The sequence below is a fragment of the Oncorhynchus clarkii genome, chromosome 1 (assembly GCF_045791955.1).
Source record: "Oncorhynchus clarkii lewisi isolate Uvic-CL-2024 chromosome 1, UVic_Ocla_1.0, whole genome shotgun sequence".
NCBI classification, from domain to species: domain Eukaryota; kingdom Metazoa; phylum Chordata; class Actinopteri; order Salmoniformes; family Salmonidae; genus Oncorhynchus; species Oncorhynchus clarkii.
The window spans coordinates 72,312,433-72,330,628 of record NC_092147.1 but is presented as its reverse complement, the minus strand read 5'-3'; the positions used below and the strand labels follow the sequence as shown (position 1 = coordinate 72,330,628).

The 18,196-nt window shown below is 41.4% G+C and overlaps 1 protein-coding gene across 1 annotated transcript in view; it reads right to left on the bottom strand.

Annotated features, from left to right (window-relative positions):
• Positions 1-18,196, bottom strand: part of LOC139417327 (VPS10 domain-containing receptor SorCS3-like) — a 52,818-nt gene that overhangs the window by 11,706 nt on the left and 22,916 nt on the right. Inside the window, exons 3-15 of the mRNA XM_071166598.1 lie at positions 10,293-10,386; positions 9,405-9,563; positions 9,132-9,205; positions 7,687-7,751; positions 7,021-7,139; positions 4,654-4,743; positions 4,236-4,415; positions 3,816-3,962; positions 2,898-3,000; positions 2,071-2,147; positions 1,856-1,950; positions 469-570; positions 17-134 (exon numbers count right to left, since the gene is read on the bottom strand). Coding sequence (XP_071022699.1) covers positions 17-134; positions 469-570; positions 1,856-1,950; positions 2,071-2,147; positions 2,898-3,000; positions 3,816-3,962; positions 4,236-4,415; positions 4,654-4,743; positions 7,021-7,139; positions 7,687-7,751; positions 9,132-9,205; positions 9,405-9,563; positions 10,293-10,386 — 1,423 coding nt within the window. The remainder of the gene's footprint in view (positions 1-16; positions 135-468; positions 571-1,855; positions 1,951-2,070; positions 2,148-2,897; positions 3,001-3,815; positions 3,963-4,235; positions 4,416-4,653; positions 4,744-7,020; positions 7,140-7,686; positions 7,752-9,131; positions 9,206-9,404; positions 9,564-10,292; positions 10,387-18,196) is intronic.

Here is an 18,196-nt window from a genome sequence, read left to right as displayed (position 1 = left end):
ATTCAATGTGTTTTACCTTGTTATGTAGGTGCCAAGTCTGATAATCTCCATCCATGCATCTCCTGCTAAAGATGGCTTTGTAGTCAATCTTTATCAGCTGCCATTCTGAAACACGGCTTAAGTGTCCAGTGAAACTTAATTCAACAAAACAAAACATTAGGTAAGTTGTTAGCCTTATTGTCTTTGTCGCTTGTAAAATTAAGATGCTGGGTCTGCTCAGACCAGTATTTTGCTGTGGCTGAGGCGCACAAACTAAACACAAACAAAAATAATATATATGCCAACACAATTACGTGTATCGCACCTCTGGGCAAACAAAACATTGTAAATTGAGAAATTAAGTGTAAACGCTATTTACCCATTCATGCATAATAACAACACTATTTAACTCTCATCACCAGATGAGCTGGAATCTAGAATATGAGGTCTGTGTTTACTTAATGTTGGCCAAATCCTGACTCCACTTACGTGATGATGTGATTCTCTGGCTGCATGAGAACTCCATCCAGAAACAAAGGAGCCAGAGAGAAACTGTGGCGATCCCATTTCTTACCCTCGTCCAGACTTACCCTGTTTCACAACACAGGACAACAACTATTAACATCTGATTGAATATATCATGAGGTTTATTAGTTCCAAGTTTCAAGTTTTAATGTCACATGCACAAGTACAGTGAAATGCCTTTCTTGCAAACTCAAAACAATGACTATGTTAGTAATGGTATAATTACAATTATAAACTGGGTGGTTTGAGCCCTGAATTCTGATTGGCTGACAGCCATGGTATATCAGACCGTATACCACGGGTTTGACAAAACATTTAGTTTCACTGCTCTAATTACATTGGTAACCAGTTTATAATAGCAATAAGGCTCCTTGAGGGTTTGTGATATATGGCTAAAGGCTGTGTCTAGGCACTCCGTGTTGCGTCGTGCGTAAGAACAGCCCTTAGCCGTGGTATATTGGCCGTATACCACACCTCTTCTGGCCTTATTGCTTAAGTACACCACAATTCCAAAAGACGTAACTCTATGGCATCTTTGTAATCTTTGTAAGGTGTGACAATGAAAAGAGTTTAACAGAAAATATTTCTAACCATTTCTACAAACAGAGGTCAACAAAATGTGTCCAAATTCCTAGTGTTACTGTTCTTCAGACAGTAAGATACATTCTCACCATGACGTAGATGAAAAATGAAGTACCCTTATCAGCTTGTTCTCTATGTGGGAAATTATCCCAACTACGCACTCAACAATGGAACCAATGTTTCACGGGTCTAGGTAAATGTCGAAGGCAACAAAACATAAAAAAATGGATATGACTCATGCTCTAACAATTGAGGGACTAAATCACCTTTCACAGATCTTAATTGATTGTGACACTATTTCAGTGCGGGGGACATCAAAGTATCTGGTGTGACAGAGTTCCAACAACACAAGGACCCAGGCCAACAAAGTCCCTCGATACTTCAAACCTCTACTTGGCTACATTTGCATAAAAGCTCTCGAAAATACCCACGAACAGTACAAAGCTGTAACAGCCATTTTTTTGTTGAATGGATTCTGACAGTTTTGATGTGGTGAGAGAAACAGTTGCTGGAGATAGACATCCCATGCAAACGTACCTTGCCAATCAGCATTTCAAAGGCTAAATATAATCGTATGCAACAACAACACCAAAACTGAAATCAGAATGAAATGAATTGTGTCCTGAAATAGGAACTTCAGCATTAGTCTCAACGTTTTGCACATCAGTTTCTGAAATCAACTGGTAAGTTACAGTATAATGCATCTTTACATACAGTGAATATCATTATTATACTCCCATACGCTGTAGTAGAATTACAGTGAACCTACCATACGTGCCGGATGGGTACTGTTGCAACTAAAGAAACTGCAACTAAAGCACCTCCATTGTCAAGAAACCAAACACCGAGTTCTTCTTCAAAAATCTAAAGAAGGTAGAAGATAATAAACATGATTTACATCAGAAGTTGTTCACATTCAAAATGCAAATTTTAGACAAAACTAACTGAAGTTGGAGCCCATTTTGAGGCACAGATTGGTCTCACCTGTCTCCAGGTATTTCCTGCATCAGATGTTATAAACATTCCAAGGTTAGCGGAGGACAGCTCTGTACCAATGTTGCCTGAAAACAAAAACAAATATATGAATTCATATACTGATATATTTGCATAGTAAAGACTCATATTTTCAAAGAAAACAAACCTGCATAACAAACCTGCACAATTTTTTTATAAATTGAAGGACCTGATCTCATTATAAACACGTTTATTGATCTGTATTCCGTTAACAGATTCTTTACATTTCTACCACATATAACAGTTTGCACAACGTTTTCTTTTAACAGCTGTGCCTACCTTTACTAATTTGTTGGTTGAACACAGAAACAGGTGTAACAGTATAACTTTAAACCGTCCTCTCGCCCATACCCGGGGTCCTCTGCACACATCAACAACAGTCACCCACGAAGCATCGTTACCCATCGCTCCACAAAAGCCGCGGCCCTTGCAGAGCAAGGGGAACTACTACTTCAAGGTCTCAGAGCAAGTGACGTCACCGATTTAAACACTATTTTGCGCGCACCACCGCTAACTGAGCTAGCGTTTCACATCCGTCACACTCACCCCCCTTTTGACCTCCTCCTTTTCCGCAGCAACCAGTGATCTGGGTCAACAGCATCAATGTAACAGTATAACTTTAGACCATCCCCTCGCCCATACCCGTGCTTGAACCAGGGACCCTCTGCACACATCAACAACAGTCACCCACGAAGCATCGTTACCCATCGCTCCACAAAAGCCGCGGCCCTTTAACTAAGCTAGCGTTTCACATCCGTTACACAGGCATTATCAACCTATTTCTACTTCTGTCCTACCTGTAGCTACAATGATCCCAGGTGCTGAGTCCATGCTAAAGATGCGTCCAGGCAGGTAAGGGTTCACTGGCGTATCCAGGTGCAGATGCAGAGAACAAAATGGCTGCCAAAACAAACACAATGGATTCAATTAAGATATAGACCTAAACCAAGACACAAAATCAAACATCTTATTCGGATCCATATCTGACTCATTTATATTTGACTCTGTATTCAAACTGCGCAAACTAATCTCTATTTAAAAAGGACGTTTACAAAGACCATTTATGGAACAAATACACTTTTTTAATCTTTTCCACCAACAGATTGAAACTGGCTGCAGAGGACATTGGAGCTGGCATTTCCATTTTAAAGCCATGTAATTAAAAAATCCTCAAGATGTAAAGATAAATCTGACAAACTTGTTTCATTTACTGATAAATCTGAATCACTCATCTCTCTGATTCAGCCACTTTGTGAAACATTAATAGAAGCTTTTACAAACCCAGAAGGGAGGCCAGAGTACAACAGGCATTTGAACGACACAGGCAAAAACAGTGTTATATCAATAATTCCTCTCATTATTTTCTTAATGCATAATATGTGCATATTATGTTAACTCGCTTTTAACATTCAAAATGATTGTATCACTTAAATTAATATCAAACATATCTAACCCAGAACACCACTAGCTGCCATTAACTGTAATGTAACTTTCATTAGGGTGATGTATCTGAACAGTGATTACTGTTAGGCAAATTGAAATAGTTGAGGTTAATGGAGATTTTGACACACTTTGTGGACTAGCAACTGCCATGAACAACTCCAACTCTTAAATCAATAAGCTTTGGTTGGATTGGAACATTTGATGAATGAATTTGTTCAGAAGCCGAATTAATTTGGTCATCATCCACCACGCCACCCATAACTTCAACTCACCAGGATGCAGTGCAGACTGTTTCCAGCCACATCAGTGTTGGGGGCTTGCAGCAGGGCCCAGGTCTGACCCTTGTTATAGGTGATGAATGTCTTCACTTCATGGCCCACCAATTTGTTGGCTAGAAATATGCCATTTATTCCTTCTACCTAGAATGACAATAAGCCAAATGGATAAAACAAAAGAGGTATCGCATTGAGAGAGAGAGTGTGTATGTCATTATTTTAAACAATAACTTCATGGTTATGAAAAATCTTTGCTCTGTGTGAAACTACAGTGGAGATGAAATCATACACAGGAAGTGTGCCTTTCAGAGGTACTAAACAAACGGTACTTAACATGGTAATATGGTACACCTAAGAACACCTTATGGAAGTTGTTCCACAGACTGAGTGTCTTACATACATATACAATAGATGTACCTTATACAGGTCGACCAGTAAATTTCCGCCTGGCTCTCTTCTGGTCCGGAGGTTCTCTAGAGACAGAGTGAAGTATACCCCTGGAGAGTCTGAGATATACAGGCTGTAGGTGTCATTCTGGTTCCACTCCTGTACAGCAGAAAAGACCTGCTTCTCATTTGTACTGATGATGTGCATGTCCTGTTAGAGGAGTGAGAGATGGTGAAAGGGTGAACATATGGGCAGGTAGGTAGAGACAAATAGATAGACACACAGACAGATGGAGAGAAATATACTGTAGAGAGAGCAAAATAACAAGTGTGCTTCAAGATGAGCAGCAGTCTGAGTAAAGTGAGGCTTCAGAAATGAAAATTGTCTCATGTTCCTCAAACTGTAGCTGTATCTGTTGCAAGGTGTATTTGGGTAGTTTGATGCTTACCTTAGGAAGACAGTATTTGGGTAGCTGAATTCGCTTAAATGATTCCCTCATATAGGACACAAAGTAACTCGCCTGCCCTGACTTGGTAACCTGTGGAAGAAAAAAAACATCTTGCTTCAAGAGCTCTTGGGGGCTAATAAGCGTAACGCTAGCTTGTCAAGTTCATATTTTATTGAGTATGTTAAACTCATCGATGTTTCAGGCATGCTGGGCTTCATTAGAATGAATCAATTTGAAATGTCAATGATTTTAACACACTAATTTTTTACTGCACCTTGACTTGAGGTCGTGGAAGGACTGACTTACCCCACAGAAGAACTCTGTTATTTTTCAAATATTCTAGAAGTGAAAATGTAGGTAGAACTTCAATCCAGTTTTGGAAAATCGAGTTTAGCCATTTCAATACAAGAATTTAAAAAAATTATAATGAAGAAATACATTTAAAATCAGAATTGTTTTTGTGTAATTTAGGGACTTGATGCTACAACACACGGTAGGCAATACAAGTTTATACACCAACATCCCAATTAAATACTACTGTATTTACAGTTGCTGAACAAATGGTTTTGTCCTTCTCTACATGTCTTAGATGTACCACTACCACCCCTCCACTCTATGGCCCACACCACTTGATTTCTTATTTTCTAATCAACTAGAGGGATGGCGATTGTCTCCAAACAGACTACATTAGAGCTCTAATGGAATAATCTATCGAAAATCAATGGGCTACATTTTCACAGGCCAGATTTCTGAGGATGTTGCACTTGGCTGTTCCTTCTCCCCCAAGAGACATTCGAGAGGTGTTGAAGACTGCTTATTTCGATGTAGCCCAATCGATAACCTCATTACTCTTTGTCAAGTTAAATCCAACTGCCCGAAGCAATGAAAGTCACAAGAAAGTCATCTGTACCGCCACAGCTCCCTGCACAACCTGGTCTCAGAGCATTTCATATTATTCTGTACAGAAATCCAAGACACTCCATTTAGTATAATATGTTACGTTTCGAATGGTATGTAGCAATTTTTGGATGTCCAGCACCCATTTTGTATGATATGTTAAGAATTACAATTTTAATTATATGTTATGAATTTGCTAAATGTATGATAGTTACGAATTGTTGGGTTAAGGGTTATGGTTAAGTTTAGGAGTTAGGTTAAAAGGTTGAGGTTAGGGTTAGGGGAAGGGTTAGCTAACATGCTAAGTAGTTGCAAAGTATCTCAAATGTAGTAAGCCGTTGAAAATGTGCTAATTAGCTAAAATGTTAAAGTTGCCCGTGATGTGATTCACGTTATACACCCACCATCCACCCCGACCAACCAACCTACTTTAGTTTTTGCTTTTTAGTAACCATCTGTCTTATGTAACCATACCCAGCATAACATATCATACAAATTTGAGTGTCCGGAATTGCATTTACTAGGTTACACCTAGTCTATGAGACCAGGCTGCCTGCAACAAGCCAGCTGTGTCCAACTGGGCTATTTTCACCAAAATCTATGATGATGGGGTCAATTCCATCTCAACTCCAATTCGATTCCGACATTGTATTGGATCATTATTTATGACCCAGACAGTTACTAATTATTTAGAATGAGAATTATTTTGTTCATTAATCGCATTTTCAATTAAATCCCTGAATTGACATAGTTGAAACAAATCAACTTACCACTGTACAATCCTACCATTTATCTACATACTCACAAAGGTGATTTTTATAGGCAAGACGCAGCCCCACATAACCATAAACCCCACATTACATGTCTGTCTCATTCTAAACCAAAAGAGAACACTTGAAGAGCACTTACTTACTGTATGTCGTGTAAGTCTTAGCAAACCATTTCTACATCATATTATTAAATACTGTTACACAATAGGTGAACCTAAACCCTCATTAGTGCTGCAAAACTGTGTAAATGGAGGAAGAGCAAAGCTGACAGAGAAAGACAGACATCTTCAGCTGTAAATGGAAATCAATGGCAACAGGAGGCAGTAGAAATCAAATCAGTCATAATGACACACAATGTCATTGCCTAATTCGAGCCAATGTCATGTCAACCTAGTTGGCAATAACAACCCCAAACTCCATACAGATTCCTTGCCCAATTATAAGAAAAGCCTTTCAGCAGATGTGATGAAAAAAACACTTATTTTTTTCAGCAGTCACAGAATCCTTCAACATCATAGGCAGCTTGGACAATAGATAATCAAGATCTAAGTGTAGCAGGTGTTTGGAAAGAAAGCCATTTTGTAGACTTCAACGGTACAACACTGATTGGCTGCAGCAGAAGAACAGAGTTCACAGAAAAACACAAGCCTTTTGTGAACGTATAAAATGTACCGAAGATATAGACAGATACAGTACACACCTGAACAAACACATAGTTGTCCTGAACAACCAGAGAATTTTTGTCTATGTATCCCGGGAACAGGTATTGTCTGTTTGATTCTGTGCATCGTTGAGCTCTGCACTTAACATACTGAGCACCTAACACAGAAGAGAACTAGATTAGTTGTCAGTAACAATCCTAGAAAAAAACAACCAATGAAGAGAAATCACAAATGAATGGACTTCCGTCTATCTTTAGTGGGCACTACTCTTTCCAAACCAATTCTACATTTTCTGAGGACAGGATAAAAATAGCATCCCTCTTGCACTGTGACAAAAACAACAAAAGTGTTGATAATTCAATCATTGTCTCTCACATCACACAAGTAATACTATTTTGTCCCGCCCCGGAATCTCAGTAACTGGTTTGATTGAATAAAGTCTATAGTGTTAGTGTTTTTGGAGAATCAAGGTTCTGATATGGGGCACAAGGGTCCGATTAAAGGGAAAAAATCTCTATCAATCTATTATATAAAGCTCTATATTTGTCAAGAGACTCCTACTCTGCTTTACAGTGCTTCTGGGGCCTATCCTGCAGCCCAGAATGAGCCTTATATTCCAGTGACCTCGCTCTAAATGGGAGGCAAGGGGTCCTTGGGGTCCTGCTACTGTGGGGGAGGGAGGCAAGCTACAGAGCAGCACTCACGTCCTTTGGCGATGTGGGTCTCCATGTGGACCACATCTGCCTCTCTGTCTAGCCCAGTTTGTGCCCTGCAACATAGGAGAGAGAGTTGATGGAAAACAGAGACGAAAGAGGACAAGAGTGGGGGAGGAAGGTGAAAGGTGGAGGAAGAGGAGGTAGAGGAGGAGAATGAAAAGGGGGAAGAGGAGGACAGCAATTTAGAGGAGGACTAAGAAGAAGAAAAAGATGGGGAAGAGGGGGTGGAGGTGATGGAGGAAAAAGAGAATGGGGAAGGGGAGGACGAAGAGGAGGGGAAGAGGAGGAGGATGATGAGGAAGAGGAGGGGAGGAGGATTAGGAAGAAGAGGGGGTGGAGAGGATGAGGAAGAGGAGGGGGAGGAGGATGAGGAAGAGGAGGGGGCAGACGAGCAATTTAGAAGTAGGCGGATGGCCTTAAGAGGACAGTGGTAGCCTGTGATGGACAGCCTTATTCTGTGTTTCGCTTTACAGCACAGACAACACATCTCCATTTCCTGTACGCCAACTTCCAATTTGCGCCAGCCTCAGCAATTCATCTTAATTTGTGATAGCGTAAACAAAGGGAGACAGAAGCGGGAAAGCCTCCACACTACACAATTACTTAGGTTTGTGGTGTTCTCTCTCTCTTTCTCTCTCTCTCTCTCTCTCTCTCATTTTTAACATGGCATAAAGGAAATGTAAACTCTATTATATGTTACTATTCTAAAAACATTATATAGAGGCAAAAACAAGTAATGCATTCAGTAAATACAAACAGTTAAACAATTAATCCGTGAAACCATACATTTTCCAAGCACATTATAGTCTTGTGTGGGGTGCTATTAGTCCATTCATGCTGTCCTTATTCATAAATTGTTTTGCTGTTCATGTGAGGAGGGTGTCCTCCAAACAATGTCCTTTCTTTTTCAGCTTGAGAGGCACTTGGGTTTGACACATAACGTGACTGACTGTGGTAAACTGCATCACATCAATATGCCTTGTGTATGTGCACTTGAAATTACAGAATGACAACTAGCAAAAACAACATGTTATTCTTGGGCTTTAGAGGAGGAGTCCATTATTCCCGGCTACGTGATATGGGTTCAAGTACTGTAGGTTGGTTGTCATAATCTGTCAAGACCTGTTTTGACAGACACTAGTAAATCCATCTGACAGAGTTTGGTATGGATCCATACATAACCTCCATTTACTAATTAGGAAAATTACTTTGACCACACACTGCAGTTGGTCATTCAATTTACATTATGATTTAGTTTATGTTTTTATCTTCACCAATTCGGGGCTAAAAGGCAATGTGCTTTACATAATATTTTTCAAGATAGCTGCAAGATAGCATTTCTAATTTGCATATGAGATTCTATATAAGATACAAATGCTAAAGGAGTGTTTCTAAATAAATATTGACAAACATGGGCAGGAATGAAATCATACCAGAAGAACCGGCCAGGAGTTACATTCTCACTAACCAACTGCCATTTTCTTCCAAAATCCATTGTGCTGTACACCTGACAAAACATGAATGTGATCAAACATTGTTACATCAAGTCTGTATATTCAACCTTTACAATTTTGTTATGCAGAACGAGTGATGAAAGCGCAAAATACAAAACAGAATTACTATCTTTCAACTTTGGACTTCTTTCAACTTGAAAGACTTTTGTTTTCCATTCAACATGGAAATAAAAGTCCTGCTGCTTAGCCTACCCTGTTGTCAGGACTGCTAGCCAGCAGCCAGTTTTCCTGAGTTGGATGAAACAGCAGACCGTCCATGTAGAAGTTAATGGGATACTTCTCGAAGCTGGCACCTTCATCTGAGCTGATGAGTACACTTTGCTCCAGCTCTGGGTCGCTAAGCATCATTATCTAAAGTACAAAAGGAAGAGAAACAGAGTATAGATTATAGTGCTCAATGGAGGATATGATTGCATGATGTCATTGTGCAGCATTAGGAATAAACAGCAGCATTAAAGCAGTTTTGATTAAAGTAAAAACGACACGATGTACCAACATCCTTTTCAATAATAAACTGATCAACAGAACATCACAGCTTGTTGTAAACTATCTTAGTGGTTTTTAGTATGGTAGTTTTAGTGAGGTAGTTAGTCATTGTGGGGTTGTAGTGAGTGTGGGGTAGTTATAGTGGGGTAGTTATAGTAGGGTAGTGTGGGGGTATAGTAGAATAGTGTGAGTGTGGGGTAGTTAGTAAGGTGAGGTAGCAGAAATCTGTATAAACTGGTGTCTGGGTAGGATTATCGATTGGCACTAGGAACTAACCTGGGTGTTCTGTGTTCTTCAATGTGAATATACCAAGAATGACAATGTTGAAATATACCAAGAATGATGCTGATACTAAATGTTGAAATGTTCTTTGGAGTCCTTGTCCTTGTCCATAAACGTCAGTCTTTACTCAACAATAGTCCATAAACTTTACTTTAACATGGTCCTACAAGCCACCATCAGTTGAGTATTTCTGGTTTAGCCAACGCTACTGAGACAACAAAGGAGTTTATTAAAGCAGCGAGAGAGACCCAGGCGAAGGAACAGCTAAATAAACATGTAGCTTTCTGGTTTCCACTGGAGTGTGATACAAACCTTTCTCTTGTTGGTTGGGCAGACGTATAGGCAAGCCAAGGTTGACCCAACCTTTTTATTCAGTTTTATATAAGTGCTCCCATAGTCCACTGATCTGTGAACAGTAAAGAAGACCATGTAAGGAACGCAGTATGAGTTGTTCTCCATTGATATGGCTGGAGTTAGTCTAATACTTAGATATCTTTTTAAGTGCAGAGCCTGTGGTTTAACAGAAACGTGCCCGGCTGCTGCTCTTACCACATACAGTGCATTCAGAAAGTATTCACACCCCTTGACTTTTTCCACATTATGTTACGTTACAGTCTTATTCTAAAATGTATTAAATTATTTTTTCCCTCATCAATCTACACACAATGACCAAGCTACACACAATGACCAATCTTTTTATTTTTACAAAAACTGAAATAGTACATTTACATAAGTATTCAGACTCTTTCTCAGTACTTTGTAGAAGCACCTTCATCAGCGATTACAGCCTCGAGTCTTGTGGGGACGATGCTACAAGCTTGGCGGACCTGTATTTGGGGAGTTTCTCCCATTCTTCTCTGCAGATTCTCTCAAGCTCTGTCATGTTGGATGGGGAGCATCGTTGCACAGCTATTTTCAGGTCTCTCCAGAGACGTTAGATCGGGTTCAAGTCTGGGCTCTGGCTGGGCCATTCAAGGACATTCAGAGACTTGTCCCGAAGCCACTCCTGTGTTGTCTTGGCTGTGTGCTTAGGGTCGTTGTCCTGTTGGAAGGTGAACCTTCACCCCAGTCTGAGGTCCTGAGCAGGTTTTCATCAAGGATCTCTCTCTACTTTGCTGCTTTCATTTCCCCCTCGATCCTGACTAGTCTCACAGTCCCTGCCGCTGAAAAACATCCCCACAGCATGACGCTGCCACCACCATGCTTCACTGTAGGAATGGTGCCAGGTTTCCTCCAGACGTGATGCTTGGCATTCAGGCCAAAGAGTAAAATGTTGCTTCCATCAGACCAGAGATGTTTCTCATCGTCTGAGAGTCTTTAGTTGTCTTTTGGCAAACACCAAGTGGGCAGTCATGTGCCTTTTACTGAGGAGTGGCTTCTGTCTGGCCACTCTACCATATAGGCCTGATTGGTAGAATGCTGCAGAGATGGTTGTACTTCTGGAAGGTTCTCCCATCTTCACAGAGAAACTCTGGACATCAGTCAGAGTGACCATCGGGTTCTTGGTCACCTCTCTGACCAAGGCCCTTCTCCCCCAAATGCTCAGTTTGGCCGGGTAGTCAGCTCTAGGAAGAGCCTTGGTGGTTCCAAACTTCTTCCATGTAAGAATGATGAAGGCCATTGTTTTCTAGAGGACCTTCAATGTTGCAGATGTTTTTTGGTACCCTTCCCCAGATCTCTGCCTCGACACAATCCTGTCTCGGAGCTCTACGGACAATTCCTTCGACCTCATGGCTTTGTTTTTGCTCTGACATGCACTATCAACTGAAGGGCCTTATATAGACAGGTGTGTGCCATTCTGAATCATGTCCAATTAATTACACTTACCACAGGTGGACTCTAATCAAGTTGTAGAAACATCTCAAGGATGATCAATAGAAACAGGATGCACCTGAGCTCAAATTCAAGTCTCATAGCAAAGGGTCTGAATACTTATGTAAATAAGGTATTTCTGTTTTTGTTTTTATACATTTGCAAATATTTCTACAAACCTATTTTTTCTTTGTTATTATGAGGTATTGTGTGTATAGTTATGAGGATTTTTGAAAATGTAATCTATTTTAGAATTAGGCTGTAATGTAAAAAAATTTGGAAAAAGTCAAGGATCTGAATACTTTCCGAATGCACTGTACTTAACCCCATCGAAGACCAGAGTTCAATCCCTGCGTTTTCCCTTCTGACTCTCTCTCCAACATACCTCTCCCCCTCTGTTACATTGCTGTCTAAATCAGGGATGGGCAACATTGATGGGGGCCACAAAAAAGCAGGTCAGCATACCCACATCCATACCCACACATGTAGACATTTTAACGGCCGTCTTCTTGACAGCAGAGAGAAAAACATTTTAGATTTGATTTCCTGCAATTTTACACATTTTGCCATGGGGAGGAGAGACAATTTTGCAATTTTATAACACATTTCATGCAATTCTACTCATTTTGCCTGGGTTTCTATCCACAGTTTTATGCGAATAAAGTAATAGCATATGAAAAAAAATCCCAACAACTGTGATGAAAACGTGAAGTTTCGGTACAATTTTATAAAAGCCGTCTGATAGGCCTCAGGAGTATCGCAGCGGTCACTACAGATTCCGGTTTGATCCCAGGCTTGTCACAGCCGGCAGCGACCGGGGGACCCATGAGGCGGCGCACAATTGGCCAAGCGTCTTCCGGGTTAGAGGAAGGTCCATATGGGAGTTGCAGTGATGGGACAATACGCCTTTATGTGCAAATATTGATAATAACCATCATATCATAGTAAACTTGGAGTCATGCGAGGATATGGTGTGTGGTCCTCCCACTACGACTTGGGAAACAATGTGGTTTATTAGGTTGAAGAACATTTTTATTATGGTGAACTTCACAGGGTGGTGAAAGTGCACAGTGATCTTGATGCTCCTTTCCAATACATATTAAAGGTGTTATTCTGGTGACAGGATTATCGATGCTTGACTGCTGCTGACAAAAATATATATTCCATATACTGTATATTATTATCCATAATAATCCCAGAATGTAGAGTAGCCTAGCCTCTCTTTACTATATCTGCCAGCTGTTGAGCGCACATTCCCAGACCAGAGAAGGCACATTTTCTATTTAACGCAGTTAAAACAGTTTTTGTGACAAAGCTATTGGTAAATGTTGAAAATGTGATGGAAACACATTGAACTTTACATTTGTATTCGATACATGAAAACGTACATGTAAAAGTACATTTTGTGTGCATTAGTCATCACGTAGTCATTTTTATCTGCAACAAGTCAGTTTGGTGGAAACACACCACTGGTGGGGAAATTTGCATATTTTCTTCATGCACATTTTAGAATATTCACATGAAAATCTGTTGCCAATTGGATGTGACTAGCTAGTGACTGAAATAACAAGAGAACAACTGCTGATGCACAACCACATTTCTAAATTGCGCCTTGTGTGCCAAAAAAAAAGCTGTAAGGACAGTCTCTTTACATTTGATTACATTACATTCTTTCATATAATGAAGTACCTTTCAGAATTCAGTTAAACTCTGTTGTGCTTCAACTTGGTGAATGAAGTGTATTTTGTCTGGTAATTTATTTAATTGAATGAGTGTACGATTGACCTAAATCCCTGAAGCGCTTTATGAGATAACATATTTAAGCGTCTATGTCCACACAGTAGGCTATGCTGAATTGCCCCCCAGAAACAAACAAATGAAAGACATTAAAAGACATTTGCTTCTCTGAACGTTCTCTGTCCCTTATCTACAACTCCCAGTGTTGTTCTATAACAAGGGTAAATATGTCTCCCTCCCTCTCTATTCTACATAGCTCTATTACCACTCACCAAACACACAATCCACTCGTCTCTCTCAGTTCTACCTGAGCGCCTCCAAATGTAATTTCATTGCATAATTGGATAGAAACCAAGGGTCTGCTATCGCTGCTTTTGCATTAAGCTGGATCATTCCATTGGCTGTTGAGATCATTTGCAAATGTTTCCTCCTCAACTCTTTTGTATTTGTGTCTTAGAGCTCTTCATTGCGGTTGACAAATATCCTCAACTGTAGCTGGAAAGACGGCATTGCATATGAAGCTATTACAGTGGGAAGTTCCTTCACTAAGGGAAGCAGTCATTACTTTAAAACATGTACTGCAGGAGATGCTTGTTAAGATACCTTTCGCGAGGCCCCAATTGATCTTCCCATTGCCATCCAGAGTGCCCAGGGGCTATATCCATAAATCCTTTATCGTATTATTACAGATATCATTTACTCTGTTTCTTTTCATAACATTCAAATGCTTTCCTTTTTTAATATCATACTAAGAGCCTTGCCGCATCCCCCGAGGTACAGTCTAATTTACTGGCGGTGCTATTGTTAACCAGACACCTTGATGATGGAAGACCTGTACACAATATGGGCCTTCAAAACGTGTCAAGTCGGGTGTAAATCTTAGCGGTGCCTCTAGTGAAACAGAAATTAATTTGAGTCTCTCTGCTTGGTGAACTGATGGTCTTTTTGTCAGGTGTATTTTCAAAATGAAATGAGTTTCCTGTGGGCTTAGGAAAAGGTGAGAGGAAGAAATACAAGAGACCGTATCAGCCTACATATAATCCTTAATGAATTCCATTCTTATTTATGATGTGACAGCATACAGTAACTCAACATACGATATAGGGTGAATGGATTGGTAGGCCTGCAGTTATTGCATGTACTGTGTGCTGTGTGTATTGGCTCTGCAACAAATGGTTAGGGGCATTATTCAATCAAAACCAACATCAGGGAATTTCTTGGATGAGGAAAATCAACATTGACCAATAGCAAGGTAGTTAAGATAAGGCAGGTAGCCTAGTGGTTAGAGAGTTGATTTGAATCCCGGATCCGATGGGAAAAATCTGAGGGGAAGTGAGCTAGCAGCCGGAGGGTTGCTGGTATCTAATCCTTGATGCCGTTGTGCCCTTGAAGAAGGCACTTAACCCCCCACAACAGCTCTCCGGGCGCCCAACAGTGGTGTAGTGGAGGGTAAACACAGAACACAGTTCACCCACTTTCCCCCCCAATAGTTTACCCCCCTTTTGAGGAAAAATGCATTGAAAGAATAGGAAGAGTTACTTTTTTCACCTGGACTGGCGATCACAGTTTATCCAGCTATTTTATTACCGCTCCAAAACTTGAACAGTGTATTCGGAAAGTATTGAGGCCGCTTGACTTTTTCCACATTTTGTTAGGTAACCACCTTATTCTAAAATGTATTAAATTAAATGTTTTCTTCATCAATCTACACACAGTACCCCATAATGAAAAAGCAAAATCAGGTTTTTAGAAATGTTTGCGAATGTATTAAAAATAAAAACATAGATACTTTATTTACATAAGCTGTCAGGAGGGGTCAGTGGAAGCAGGTAGCTGACTAGTGGTGACTATTCAGCAGCTTGATGGTTTGGGGGTAGAAGCTATTGGCTAGTCTGTTAGTTTTAGGCATGATACTCCTGTACCACCCAAGTCTGAGTGATGGAAGTGGGGAGAACAGGTCATGACTTGGGAGGTCCCTGATGATCTTCTTGGCCTTCCTGCAATACCGGATGTTGTAGGTGTCTTGGAGGGCTGACAGTGTGCACCCAACGGTGTGTTCGGCTGAGCGTACCACCCTCTGTAGTGCCTTATGGTCAGCGACGGTGGAGATGCCGTACCATGCTGTGATACAGCTCCTGTAAATCACTGTGAGGGCTCTCGGGTACAGAACACATTTCTTTAGCCTCCAGAGGTTAAAGCGTCGCTGTCGTGCCTTCTTCACCATGGTGTCCGTGTGGTTTGAACATTTCAGCTCCTTGGAGATGTATCTGCTGAGGAACTTGAAGTTTTTGACTTCCTCCTGAAGTCCATAAGCAGCTCCTTTGTTTTGCTGATGTTGAGAGAGAGGTTGTTTATCTGGCACCACACCATCAGAGTGCCTACCTCCTCCCTGTAGACCACCTCATTGTTGTTAGTAATCAGGCCTACTACTGTCGTTAGCATAATGGAGTTGGAACTGTGTGAGACCACGCAATCATGGGTATACCATAGTGCCTTCTAAGGGGAGTACAGGAGGGGACGCATGCTTGTGGGGCCCCATGTTGAGGATCAGTGTGGAGGAGGTAATGTTGCATACCACCTGGGGGTGGCCCGTCACATAGTCCAGGACCCAGTTTCATAGGGAAGAGTTCAGTCCCAGGGCCATGAGCTTTGTGGTGAGCTTAGAGGGCACTATGGTATTGAAGGCCGAGCTGTAGTCGATGAACAGCATCCTTACATATGCATTCCTCTTGTCCAGGGGGTGAGGGCAGTGTGCAGTGCAATGGGACAGTAGGCAAATTGGAGAGGTCGAGTGTGTCAGGGAGGAAGGAGTTGATATGGTCTTTGACTAGCCTCTCGAAGCACTTCGTGATGACGGAAGTGAATGCTAACGGTTGGTTGTCATTCAGTTCAGTTACTTTCCCTTTCTTGGTCACAGGGTAAGTGAACATCTTGAAGCAGGTGCGAATAACGGCCTTAGTTAGCGAGTGATTGAAAATGTCGGAAAACACAACAGCTAGCTGGTCTGCACATGCTCCGAGGACGCGGCTAGGGATGCTGTCTGGGCCGACAGCCTTGCAAGGGTTAACACATTTGAATTACTTAAATATGTCTTCCATGGAAACCGTAAGCACGTAGTCCTCGTTGTCCGCAGGAACTCTCCTCGGCAGCTCAGAATATTCTTGCTCGGAGCGTGAGAAAAAGGTATTTAGCTTGTCTGGTAGGGCGGTGTTGGTGTCTGCGACGTGCCTGGCTTTCTTTTTGTAATCAGTGATTGTTAGAAGCCCCTGCCACATACGCCTCGCATCCAACCAGCTGAATTGCTCCTCCACTTTGACCCTATACTTGTTTCTCGCCATCTTGATAGATCAGCGTAGGTCGTATTTGTACTGTTTAATCATGCAATTGTCCACTTTCACCTTGCCATGTTCATAAGCAGCATCTCTCTCCTTCAGTTTCCCGACTGCCATCAATCCACAGTTTTTGATTCGAATACATTTTGAAAGACAGCATCGGTATCACATCGTCTATTCATTTTTTATGAATCCAGTGACTGAGTTTGTGTATTCATTGATGTTATCCCCAGAGGCAACCCGGAACATATTTCAATCCACGTAATCAATGCAGTCTTGGAGCATGGATTCTGATTGGTCAGACCAGTATTGTACAGACCTGAACACCGGAAAATCCCTCTTGAGTCTTTGTTTGAAGAAGAAAAATGGTCAGATTTGCTGAAATGAGGATGGGAGATTATACCCATGTCAAAAAGCCATGTAGCAGTGGACCAGCATAGAATATCTGCTAGTTGGACAGTAACAGCACGGCTCTTAAATGACTTTTGTTAAAGTCCCCCACAATAATGAATGCTGCCTCCGTGTACCCGGTCTCCAGTTTGTTCAGGGTCCAATGAAGATCTTTGAGAGCATTTTTGTTGTAGTCTTGTGGCGGGATGTACACATTTGATGACCAAGTATTCCATGTCGGGAGAGCATAAGCTCTCAAGTTCCTGCACGTTTTCCCCGTCGCACCACTTGTTATTGGTCATAAAGCAGAGCCCTCCGACTCTGTTCTTGCCAGAGAGTCCTCTTCCTATCCGCTCAAAGAACTGTAAATCCAGCTGGTTGTTATATAATTAATTTGGATGTTGGAGGAAAGACAGCTCTTTGAAAAACAGAGTATGTTGAAGAATCTGAGGTTCCTCTGGAAGGAGATCCTCGCACTGAGTTCGTCAAGTTTATTTCCCAATGATGAAACATTGGTGAGTAGTATGCTCAGTAATGAAGGACGAGTCGCCCAGTGTCTCAAGCCCCCCACCTCCCCCCGTCTCCCTCTCTTACAGTGTCTTCGTTTCCTATTCTCCGGTAGGACTCCCAGGCAACCCGGGGGCTCACAGGAGAACCATTGTTCCACTGTCTCCGGGAATTCGGGAAGGTCGGGTAGACGGTGAGTACCGAGCTGTGTGCTAGTCGTTTGAACAGACAGCTTGGTACTTTCAACATGTCAATACTTCTCTCAAAGACAAGTAGTGATGTAGTCAATCTCTCCTCTACTTTGAGCCAGGAGAGATTGGCATGCATGTCATTGATGTTAGCTCTCTGTGTACATTTAAGGGCTATCTGTGCAGCTCTGTTATGGGCCAAATGTAATGTGCCTATGCTCTTCTTTGTGGCACTTGACCATATGACTGG